Source organism: Nyctibius grandis, chromosome 20, assembly GCF_013368605.1.
Source record: "Nyctibius grandis isolate bNycGra1 chromosome 20, bNycGra1.pri, whole genome shotgun sequence".
In the NCBI taxonomy this organism is placed as follows: domain Eukaryota; kingdom Metazoa; phylum Chordata; class Aves; order Nyctibiiformes; family Nyctibiidae; genus Nyctibius; species Nyctibius grandis.
Window position 1 is genome coordinate 4,740,429 of NC_090677.1, and position 11,717 is coordinate 4,752,145.

At 51.8% G+C, this 11,717-nt stretch overlaps 1 protein-coding gene across 1 annotated transcript in view; it reads right to left on the reverse strand.

Moving 5' to 3' along the window:
• LOC137672490 (hexokinase-1) overlaps positions 1-6,403 on the reverse strand; it is a 39,467-nt gene extending 33,064 nt beyond the window's left edge. Inside the window, exon 1 of the mRNA XM_068416736.1 lies at positions 6,297-6,403. Coding sequence (XP_068272837.1) covers positions 6,297-6,359 — 63 coding nt within the window. The 5' untranslated portion in view covers positions 6,360-6,403. The remainder of the gene's footprint in view (positions 1-6,296) is intronic.
• Positions 6,404-11,717: the final 5,314 nt, after the last annotated feature.

The window sequence follows — 11,717 nt, forward strand, 5'->3', positions numbered from 1 at the left end:
CCAGCCCTCGCCTCCCCTCTCAGCTCTCCTGACTGTCCATAAGCTGAACAGCTGAAGCTAAAAATCCCTCTTTTGGCACCTCGTCCTAGCTGGGGTGATGCGGGTGTCACTGCAGTCCACAGAGGTGCCTTGTATTTAAAGTCTTTCATTGTGAAGGACTTGCCACAGCAGTTTTGGGGCTACGTCCCAGGCTGAGAAATGATTTCTGCACAGCAGACCATTTTCCCTATCCCACTCCAAAGCTATCCACAGCCAGAGGGTCAGGAGAGGCAGAACTTGGCTGTGGGCAGGTAACGTCTTCCTCCTCAAGATAAAACATCAAATTAAAAGTTGTTGACTTCTCCCTTGTGGCTTCCCAAGACAGGAACTTTCTTTACCTCCCTGGAAAAAGGAGGCGGTTCCAGTTTTCCAACAATATTGCTCTCCATAATATTACACCCATCTTCAGCATCAGGAGGAGTGAGAGATGCTTTGATGCCTCAAAAATACAACTTGGCCTCGGGGGGTTCTTGCTAAACACACATGTCCCACCCCTTTTACCTCAGCTGCCAGTCTATTCTTGCCTTGTCTCTTTACCTGCCTTGGAAATTTGGTTCTGCAAACAGCTCAGATCGAAGCCACACCTTTGGGATCAACTTTTGCTTCCAGCTTAGTAGGACCAAGAAAATAAAACCCTGCCCATGTTTATCATCCTCAGCAAAACTGGAAAAGCCACTTCATTTTAAACCTCAGGCCAGCTCTGTGCCAAGGCCACCTGTGTCTCCTTTGCTGCTCTGGAAGCCTTGAGAGCAACTAATCTCTCAGCTGGCATTAAGTCCTAACAGGACCAATGCCACAATAAAACACTCCATGTGAAATGTATGCATGCAAGTGCTCCATATACCGGGGACTTTGAGACAGGAAGCGATGAACAATGCCATTGGCAAAGGAAATGTGGACAATCAAAATGTAATTAAACCCTAAACTGCCCGTAAAACCAGCGCCAATTGAATTGCTCCTGCAGAAAGTACTCCTGCCCGCACGCCTGCACCAAAGATACTGTATCTCCCCGAGCCAGAAGCCCTCCCACCGTGACCAAGCATTTACAGAGCCGAGGGAGGAAGGCAAGGATGGACGGCGCTGCTGGGCGCAGCTACCCGGCCTGATCCTGAACTGCGGGGCTGGGGCGAGCCCGAACCGCAGGGCCACAGCCAGAGGCTGCCCAAGCTGCGAAGTGTTCAGTGCCATCACTTGCAGAGGAAGGGCAAAACAGTCATCAAATAGATGCAAAGGGGAAGTCAGAGTGCAACAAAATGATACCATGCCTTTGCTCCACGAACCGGTGAAGGTGCAGGTGCACAGCTGAAGAGCAGAAGCGCTGAGCCCAGGTTCTCTGTTGGCAGAGGACAAATGTGAGACCCCAGGGCAGCATCCCCACATCCCAGCTGTGTCCTGTGCCGCCACGATGCGCTGACAGCCCTGTCGCAGCGGCAACCACAGCCGGCCACTGGTGTCATTTCACTCCAAGAACAAAAACCTGGACGGGATGCACCCCCTCTGCAGCCCCAAACAGTGTGGGGACGGACGCAGAGGCTGGTGTTGGGCTGGGCAGGAATGTCTCTTCTCCGCGGCAAACCCTGACATGGGTTTTTATTAGCAGCGACTGTCAAGCCATGATGCCAGAGCACGAGGCTGTTCCCTTTTAAAGCGGGGGGAACTCTTTTTAAGGCTGAGCTTTCAGCAGCTCACCCTGCTGTTCAGAGGCCTGATTCCCCAGTCTCCCAGTGACAGCTACGCTAACACATCGTTCACACAGTCAGACTTCACTCTGCAATTAAAATACCCCTCTGCAAAGCCCTGCTGCTGCATTCTCCCCAAAACAGGGCTGAAGGATTTGCCCGCCCCCACCACCACAAGCCCTGTTGTAAACGCAGGTTTTGGCGTTGGCACAGTCAGGACCAGACCAGCCCGTTCTCCCCACCTCTGCCCCACGCTGCCCTCACCAGTGAGGGAAAACAGGAGGGAGGGCTCTTTTTCCTCCCGTGGAAAACCAGCGAGCGCCGCCAGCGCCCTTACGTAACGGGGCCGGACCCTCCAGCCTGGGGAGCATCACCTCGCGCTGCATCGCTGTGCATCATCGCGTCGCGTCGAGGCCTTCTTCACCGCTGAGACTCACGGGGCTGGGGGGGGGGGAGATGGGGACTAAACCTCGGTTTGAAACAAAATCACTCCTGTGTGTGACAGCTTCCCAAACTAGAAAGGGCAAATAGCCATAAATAACTGGGTGGGGGAGCTGGAGGCTGGATTATGGGATGGAGGTTTAATAACTCCCTGCTCTGTCTGCGGTAAAAGCCGATCAGAAAGCAAATCTCAGCCTTATCCGAAGGGAAGCAGCGGAGGGGCCGGCAGGGACAGAGACGGGAGCTGCCAGCAGCACCCAGCAGGACACACAGCCCTGCTGAGGCTCCCGTGGGAGATGGGTGGAGAGCAGGAGCAATGTCAGGCTGGCGGTTGTCTGGGCAAGGAGCAGAAAATGCTCCTTTATTTATCTGCCACCTCAGAGCCATCCCCCCTAGGAAGGGCATCTTCCCAGAGTGCCACTGTGGGAGCCCTCCAAGAGCTCAATCACTTTTTTTCCCCCTGTTTTTCTTTAAAAAAAAAAAAAAAAAAAAGCCAGACGGAATCTGTGAGCAATTTTTGTTTAAAATAGGATTTTATAATCCAAACCATATGCACGTAGTTTTTCTTGGTCATATAGGAAAGATGCTTTTTTGTACTTGGGGAAAAGAAGTTTCTGAAAATCCAGCCATCACAGCAGCCTCTCCGGGAGGTTGTGAATAATTATAAGCGCATAATGAAACGGGCAGCACGGAGGGCCATTCCGTCAACTCATGCCTTATTCCCCTGACACTGACAACAGTCCATGGTATCCAAGAACAGAGCACTCCCACAACAATTTCAGAAATCATTAGCACCTATTTTAGACGCAGCCTTTGCACGAAAACCCTTCAGCATGTAAGCATTTTTCTGCAGAGCTAATCAAACTCCGTACTCCTTTCAGCATTGGGAAGATTCATTAAGAGCCAAGGCATGTTAAAACAAGTAGTTTAGACATCCTGAAACTGTTCCTGCTTACTTATGATTTATCAGATTGGTTCCTAAAAAGCCTTTACACAGGCGGGTCACCACCACAGGGCTTTTTTCTATGCCAGTTGCTACATTTTACACCCCATTCCATCATGTTCTTTTCAGGGTTAAACAGCATTTAAATGTCACTCTTGGGTTGCAAGATTTTTTTCTTCACTCACCAGATAATAGGACAAAAAGGTATTGTTTCCCTGACAGACAGAAACCAGGCAACACCTAGAGGCTCCCTTTGCTGGGGCCAGCTACCGCAGGTACAAACCTGTTGGAAACAAAAGGTACTCAAAGGCGGTTTTACAAAAGCAGCACAGATGCCTGGGATGCTCCGTGGTGCTGGTGGCCCTGAGGATGGAAGTCAGCCTCTTAGAGAAATCGAGGCCTCGGTTCGGGCTGTGCAAAGTCCTCTGTCACAGCGAGGATGCTCAGCTCAAGCTGCTGCCCGTGCAGGATCACAAACGTTCAGGAAGAAGATGTTTTCAAAAACATCTGGGTTATTTATCCTGCTTGGAGTAAAACCACAAGCCTATTTATATGGTACAGGGCATCGTACATCACCAGCTTGCTTCTGCACAGCAGGGTCACATGCAAGTGCACATATGTGTGGTTTCATGGGAAAATGCCCCCTTGCCGGGGCTGCTGTGCCCTGGGGCTGCCAAGGCGTGATGAACCACTCACATCTCTGACACTACACATCCACCCTGCCTATTCCTCCCGCTCGCCACGACTCATCTTGAAAAATGCTCCAGAAACTGCGAAGTGGAAAAAAAATGACTAAGTTTAAGGGAGTGTCTAACATCCAGCAAAACCAGTATGGAAGCAGTACACACCAGTTCTCAGACCCAGGGTATCCTGAGTGCCTGAAACCACCAGCCCCATCTGTGCCCCTCGGCAGGGATCCCACCATAGAAAGGCAGCGCTGAGCACTAGTGCCACACAGGGATGGGAACCCCAGAAAGGAGGAAACGGGGTGACAAGGGAAGGAGGACGTTCAGCCTGGGAGCAGGGGAGACCCCGGTAACAAATCCATTCCCAAATTCACCTCGCCAGTACTTTTAACCCTTTCACACCCCTCCTGTGACCCTCAGCAGCATCCTCAAGGTGACCTGCCACCTGTGCCACCAAGTGCCGTGAAGGTCGCTGCCACGGACCAGCGAGGCAGAGGAGCAGCCACCGTGGCCAGGAGGCCCACGGGGCAGAGCGGCGAGCGGGGGCAACGCCTTGGTCGGCAGCCCCCGGCCACAAACACGTACCAGCAGCAAGTGCTGCTCTGCCGGAAGCAGAGAGCAGAGGGAGGGACCTGAAATGAAGCCATGCAGGCTCGTATTCCCGTAAGCGGCACGCCGAGATGGAGCAAAACCCCCTTTGCCCCGCGGGGTACCAGGGAGCGGAGCCCACCAGCTCCCAGCGGCTGTGGGGCAGCAGAGCAGTGGGGCAGAGCCCCTGACTGCTGCAGAAACCCTCCTTACAGGACAGCCAAAAGTGCAGGGGCTCAATCAATATCCATCCCAAAAGGATACAAACAGCAAACGATGTCTTACATCCTCCAAAACCAGTAGCCTGCTTTTTTTTTGGTTTTAATTGGATTTTTTTTTTTATACTTTCCTTTTTCAGACAAAACCAGATCGATGCATAAGAATGCTTTACAGCTCCCTGGCCAAATGATTTCCCGTGCTGTCAGACAATAGCAGCCTCATGGTGCCAAGCCAGCCTGCAATAAGTAACCCCCGGGGAACACCGCAGAGTTTCCCCGCTGCCTGCATGCTCCCACCGTGCCTTCCCCACGCAGCCCTTCTGCGGCTCCTCGGCCAGCGCGCACCCTTGTGCTTATCTTGGGTTTCTAAATATAACAGGCCCAGAGAGACAGAGAAGGCCTTACCAGGCATGCCTGCCTGGCGCCAGCAGCAGCACTTACAAAACCTCCGGGAAAAGGAAAAGAAGGGGCCTGGGGAAAAGGAAGAGCCACGGACGTGGTGCCAGAAGGTGCAGAAAGCTGCCGGCTGAGCGTGGACTTCAGCTCCTCGTGAAAACCGCGGGGCAGAAAAACAAGAGCTAAACCATGGAAGGAGATGTGGAAAATATGGGGTGCTGTCTCACGCTTTATCCAAGAGGAGTGGGTATGGGTGATCACATCTTGAGTGGGGCAGGACGGGTCACCCACACACAGGAGCTAAGGTCTTCCCAGGCGCAGCCATGAGCCCAAAGGGAGGGGGTGCTCTCCTCCCACCAGGACAAGCCCCAAGACCACGACAAACCAGCCCTGCTAACACTGCCACCGAGGCTTCCCCACAACATTTTAGGGATGCCTTCAGCAGGCGCTCAGCCATGTGCCTAGGTGGGTCACGCAGCACTGCTGGAGGCGGCAGCAGAGGGGAAGCCTCTGCTTCCTGACGTCAGCCCGGCTCTGTGACAAGGCTCGGTGATATTTGCAATTATTTTCCCAATTTGCGTCCCCACATCCCTAGCCTCAGGCTCTCCGCTCCCCGCAGCTCTGCAGTATGCTCAGCCAGGACCCAACTGCCATGTTTATATTTATCCTGTGCTCTGCACCCATTTCCTTGTGGCAGTGCTAAACCCCAGGGCTATACCAACCATCAGCAGCGTTTCCTTAATGCTAAAGGAAAAGAAAAGCCCATAGAAAATACTTCTTCTTTTTAAGCACAACTGACAACCACTTCCTGTAAATTCAGAAGCTGCAGTGACACATAATCCAAAAAATATCTGCTCTTCGTCCTCGTCACCCCCGTGCTGGAGTGACAGATGCCCACAGGCACCCTGGGGAAGAAGGGGCACTCCCCTCTCCAGGGATGCTGGTGCCTACTGAAAGCCTGAAAGGATAAATCACCATCACCACCACCAATCCCACTGCCAAAGCCCCCCAGGCTCCTGCCTGGCTCTGCCGAGCTCCGTTTCCGCGGCCTGACCCGCCGCCGGCATCACCCACGCCCGGCAGCCTCCGCACCGAAACCCCGCTCCGCTCTCCACCGGGGATGCTTTTCGGGAGCCTTTTGGCTGGGCTTAACAACGGGTTTATTCCCCTTTCTCCCACAGCAGGGTCACTATGGGGACAAAGGCGACAAAACCAACAGGGGGGGAAAAAAAAAATATAAAAAATAATAAAAAAAAAAATAGAAAAAGCGATGCGGCTTGGGGGCGGGGGGGGGATTTCAACGTACCTTTTTGACCTGATCCTCCTTCAGCTCCGTGAAGTAGTAGGCCAGGAGCTGGGCGGCGATCATCGTGCCGGTGCAGCGGGCGGCTCGGCGCACGCAGCGATGCGGCGCCCGGGGATGGCCGCGCCGCCGCCGCCGCAGCGCCGCCCCTGCCCCCGCCTCCGCCCAGCGCCGGGCGGGGACGTGGCGGCGGCTCCCGGCGGGCAGAGCGGGGAGGAGGAGGAGGAGGGCGATGCCCTGCCGTACCCCAAAAGGGCTTTATACAGCAGCCTTGGAGGCCGCTGGAGGCTTCCCCCCGCTCCTGGGACTCGGCTGCGGTACGGGGAGAGCAAACTGCAGAAAAACCCCAAAACAACCCCCTGAACCAAAGGTGTTTTCAGAAGAGCCTCTTCACTCGGAAATCTCTGAGAAAACAGCAAAGCTGCAGGAACCTCCACTAACACCGAGCATCCCCTGCCCGGGTGCGATGCCGCCTCCCGAGCGAGCAGGACCCAGCGGGGACCCCACGGGCTGGGAGCTGAGCTGATGGGAGACTTGCAAGGGCGCCATGAGAGGAGGATAACTGCTTCAACTGCTGTACTTTTGGGGATCCCACGTTCGTATCCCATCAGCAAAATCCCCACATCAAACACACTGATGGACAGGACCTCCCCTCCCCGCATGTGCCACCCATATGTTTGCCATGTTGGGGTGCATGCCCCAGCACCCCAAGTAGGCACCCACCGCTGTGAAGCCCCTGAGGGCCTCACATCTGCACAAGCGAAGAGATGCACTGTCCCTCCAAAAGCCCGAGGCCAAACGCAGATGCCGAGGTGACAGCAGGGTTTTTGCCTGTTGCCCTGTCCATCCGTGGGGACAGGAACACACACCCCACACCCATGGAAACGGCGGTGATGCCGGAGGCGTGATTTGCATGGAGATTGTCTACCAAAGTCCAAGTGATTAAAAACCTGTTTCTTGAGTTTCCAGCTTCCTTTTCAGCGCTGCTTTAATTAAGTGGTTGCACTGGCCAAAATCACGCGCTGCTTTGGCAGACACAGCCTCCTTTGGACTGCCCTAGCCGCTGCAGGCAGGCAGGGTGGGCAGGATTTCCTTCTCCACCTCACCGCACTAGCTTTAAGCTCATTCTCAGATTTTCATCAAGCCTTTCACTGATCTGCATGTGTTACTCCTGCTCACTTGTTTGGCAAGCTAACCAGCAAGCACGCCTGCGGTCCCCGGCACAGACGGGCTGCCTCGCTGCAGGCGCAGCAGCATCGCCCTGTGACCAGGCGCAGTCGGAGTTCGCAGCCGGCACAGAAACATGGGGCTGAGCAGCATCGTCCCGACAGCGTCCGGCAACGTCACCCACTCCCTTACCCAGGCTGACCGAGCTCTCACTCAGATGTAATTCACTGCTCAGCCATGCTCCTCCCCTTCTGCTGGTTCCAAACGATCTTTAATTCCCAGCCCAGGCTCGCTCCTGTTTGCAATCCATCTGTCATCTCCTAAACCTTGTCCTTCAGCTGAAATTGCTCTCCTCGCTCTTGGGTATTCACTTTCTATAAATACAGAGGAAAGTAACCGTACACATCCTCAGCTTTGGCTTCACTAGGGAAGACAGACCTAGCTCTTTTTTGGTCTCCTTTCCCTGAAAAGCCCAGGTTCATTTAAGCAGCCTTTTTCCACACTCACTCCAGCCTGAACTCATCTCTATCGAACACAGCAGCGAAAATCAGGTAAGTTATTCCACAGAAGGTCAAAACCCCTGTGCTGGCATTCATAGTTCTCCTACTGGAAATACGTCACCAAACCCCTTCCCATTAACAAGCACAAACCCTGAGGCTCCCGAGCTTAACCGGGGTACCAAGCTACTCCACGCCATCAGCCACTGCTCCCAGGAGACAGCAGACTTTCCACCCCATGCCAAAAAACATCCCTGTTCCTGCTTCCCCAGCATGGCCAATGCAGTCCTGGCTGCCAGAGAGGTCTTCACCAAAAAGCTGCAGCAGCCCAGATCAAAAGCAAAAAGTCGCTTTCTGCACGTGTGCATTTACACTTGCCTTTCGTTGCTGTACGAACACAGCCTGGCACTGCTCAATTCCCGCAGGCTCTGTGTTCACAGAGCTGCCTCTACACAAGGTTTACAAGCCCTACCCTCTATGCCCTCCAGCTCACATACCTAAACACCACCTAAATACAAGATACTCGCCTCAGTTACCTCGCTGCAGGAATGCTTACTCACTCAGTTAGAACACTTGAACACAAGCTCAAGTTGTTTTCAACTAATCTGTGACCAAATGAAAGCAATTCAAACCATCCCCTCTGGCTCTCAAGGAATTTGAATCAGCCAGCCAGGAGTTTGGGCAGTCCAAAATATTCAAAGTGGTTACGAATATGAATGGTCTTATCTTTAACACTATCCTGTCTTAAGAATGTGCAAGAGGAGGACAAGATTGTTTTCTTCATCTGCCAAAATTGTGACTTAGAATTGAATTGAAAATGTCACAGATCATTAAGGTGGCTTTTGGCTCCACTGACTGTGTTAGAGCATATTTCAAAACTCACCAGAAGCAACTGCCCCAGGTTTGCTTTAAGCTACAAAAAGCAAGAAGTAAGTTCAAAACATCACTACTCTGAAGCCCTCTTGGTTCTGTGCAATGAAAATAAAACCCACACACATTACAAACCCCAAATAAATTAAAGAATAAAGTGTACACTTAAGTGGGAGGTGGTTCATGTGGCAAAGAGTAAAGTATACACTTAAGCAGGAGGCGGTTCATGTGACAAAGTCAAAAACAATTAAGGGACAGTTAAACAAGTATTGCAAATAATTTGGTTTGTCTTCAGTCACTGAGTGTGGCATACAGGGAAAAATGAACTCCACAACCGAAAAGCCGTTAGAGAAAAAGTAACAGTCCATCCAAGGCAAAACAGCTGCAGTGTTTAAACATTTAGTATTTTTAAACTGCACCTTGCAAGGATAAGTAAGAGCGTATGACCAGCTTTGCTGCTGTAACCAGCAGTGGGATGAATAAGCTTTCCTCCTACCATAGAGTGGAAGGGCAGCTAAATATCCCTGTGGACACCCAAACCATTTGCAAGCCCTCTTTGCATTGCCAGGCCAGCAGTGAGCAGGCAGGTGTTATTTTTGGAGGGCCGGGGAGGAGCTACACACAGGCTGCCCCGGCACGACCAACCAGCTCTTCATCTCTGCCTCTGCAAGCCTCTGTACCTCCTTACTGCCTAGCCCTGGGTTTCCCCTTCTGCTTTACTGGAAAAGATCAATTCAGCAGCCAATTAATTACCAGCACCTAATGTATGCTGCCAGGCATCCAGCAGGCTGTTTTGAAAGCCACCGTCCTTGAAGACAAATTACTGGAGGCTGAACGCGACACTCGATGACTTGCAGCTATTTTAATTGTGCTCTGATCTTATTGTCCAGGTTTAACTGGACTGAAGTGTTTCAGCTGACTGAAGTAATTCAGTGCATCAGGTCTCCTGTGTGGTGTTTCTTTCTGCTTTTCCTATTTCTTCATTAGATGTTTACTGATCTATACAGGTCTGCATTCAGATTTAACTCCTATACAACGAGGGGATTTTGTTTTAATCATGTCCTTCACGTAGTTTTGAGGTACACAGTTGCTAGATGCTTTCTACTTTTGTAATGAAGTTGTAATTGTGTTTGTTGTTCTTCTTTTAAGTGTCTGGAAAATGATCGATCCGCTTTTCCCCACGTTGCATTTCCCTTTCACAACACTTAAAGCACAGTAAAAGCAAGCACCATCTCTAAGAACCATTAAGTTCCCAGTTTGTGACAGCATCTCTGACTAACAAGGGAATTTTTAAGTGGCCTTTGAAGCTCCCGTTCCAGGGTAGGAAACTCCGTGTTTGCACAGAAGAAATCATTGTTCATTTGTGCTGAACTTGGTGCAGAAGCTACTAAAAAAAAAATCTAAAAGCAGCAGCGATATCGATTTGATAAGCAATTCAGCCGAACAAGGTTAAATGCATTATGCAATTTCACCTTGCCAGGAGGCACAGCAAGCAGGCCCTGCCACACAGCCAGCCAGGATGCTTTACCTCATGTTTCCCCTACTAAGAAACAAGATTAGAGGAATGCCTGCTGGTTCCACGCACAGAAAAGGCCACGCCACACGCAGACAGAGCAGCATGCACTTACCAAGTGCGTTTTATGCTCACGGTACAGCACACCAGGAGCATGTTTCCAAAAGACGAGCGCTTCCCCTGGGAAACATGGAGCCATGGGCTGGATAACAAAGGGCCAGTAGAGGCTCAGTGCGTCCAGCTGAGCTAACCACCGCCGCCGCCACGCGTTTTACCTGCACCCAAACGCTGGCAGGGCTTGAAGCCAGGGGCTGCGTGAGGCTCCCAGGCCCTGCTCCAGCAAACGTGGTCAGAGGGAGGATGACCACCAGGGAAGCAGGACCTCCCTCTCCATCCATCCGGCGGCGAAGGCTGAGGACTGCCAGTGCTAACTGGCACGGACTGGCAGCCTAACAGCTCGTTTATCTTTTGAATTTCTAACTTATATTTATTTTATACATGTAATATACAAATAAATATTTTTATATTAACAAAAGTATAACTTATAATTAAATTCAAATAATTCAATTAAAAAGCTAACAGCATTTTCCATGCCTGGCTGTGCATACGGACTGTCGTGCCACACGCACGCCGCTGTCATCGCATGCCGCAGCAGCTGGCAGGGGCACAGCACACACAGGTCTGTGCCCAGTCACAACACTGTCCTCATCAGGTCCCCCAGGGAGGGGACAGGGCGCAGAGACTGTGTGATGTCGGGGGTAACACAAGAATCATCCCGTGTGCTTCGTGCTCTGCCTCTCCAAAGGATCGCTGCAATACCCAGCCGTGCTTCGGGCACAAAGGCCAAGGAGGGATTCCGCCCTGTTTTGTTGGAGTGGCTCCAGGGAGAGGGCGAGCTATTTGTTAATAAAGTCCCTTTGGAAGAATTTTAGCACCATTCTAAAGGTGCTAATGTCATTTGAGGGCCAAATGACACTAGGCAGGGCTATGGCTCTAATGACTTAAATCCCAGCGGCCTCCAAAGACAAGGCAGTGTTCCTGTCAGCTGCAGACTACACAACTAAGGACCACAAACAGCCATGAGTGGAGAAGGAAACAAATCCAGCGGAAGAGGAGCATTGTCTACTGGTTCAGCACGGGAACAGAGACTCCTGGGGCAGATGGAGATGCTCCCTGTCTCAGCTCCCCACATCTGGGCATCGGGCGGCTGTGTTTGCTTTTATTTTTTCAAAGTACACAACCCCCACGAAACCAAGAGATGCAAACCAGAAAGAAGATAAATATAAGCCCCAAACCCATGATTTACGATAAAGCCCCGCTATTTGGTAGGCCTGGCTGATGTTTTCTTTTTAAACCTCTTAGTGATGGCAAGCTGCA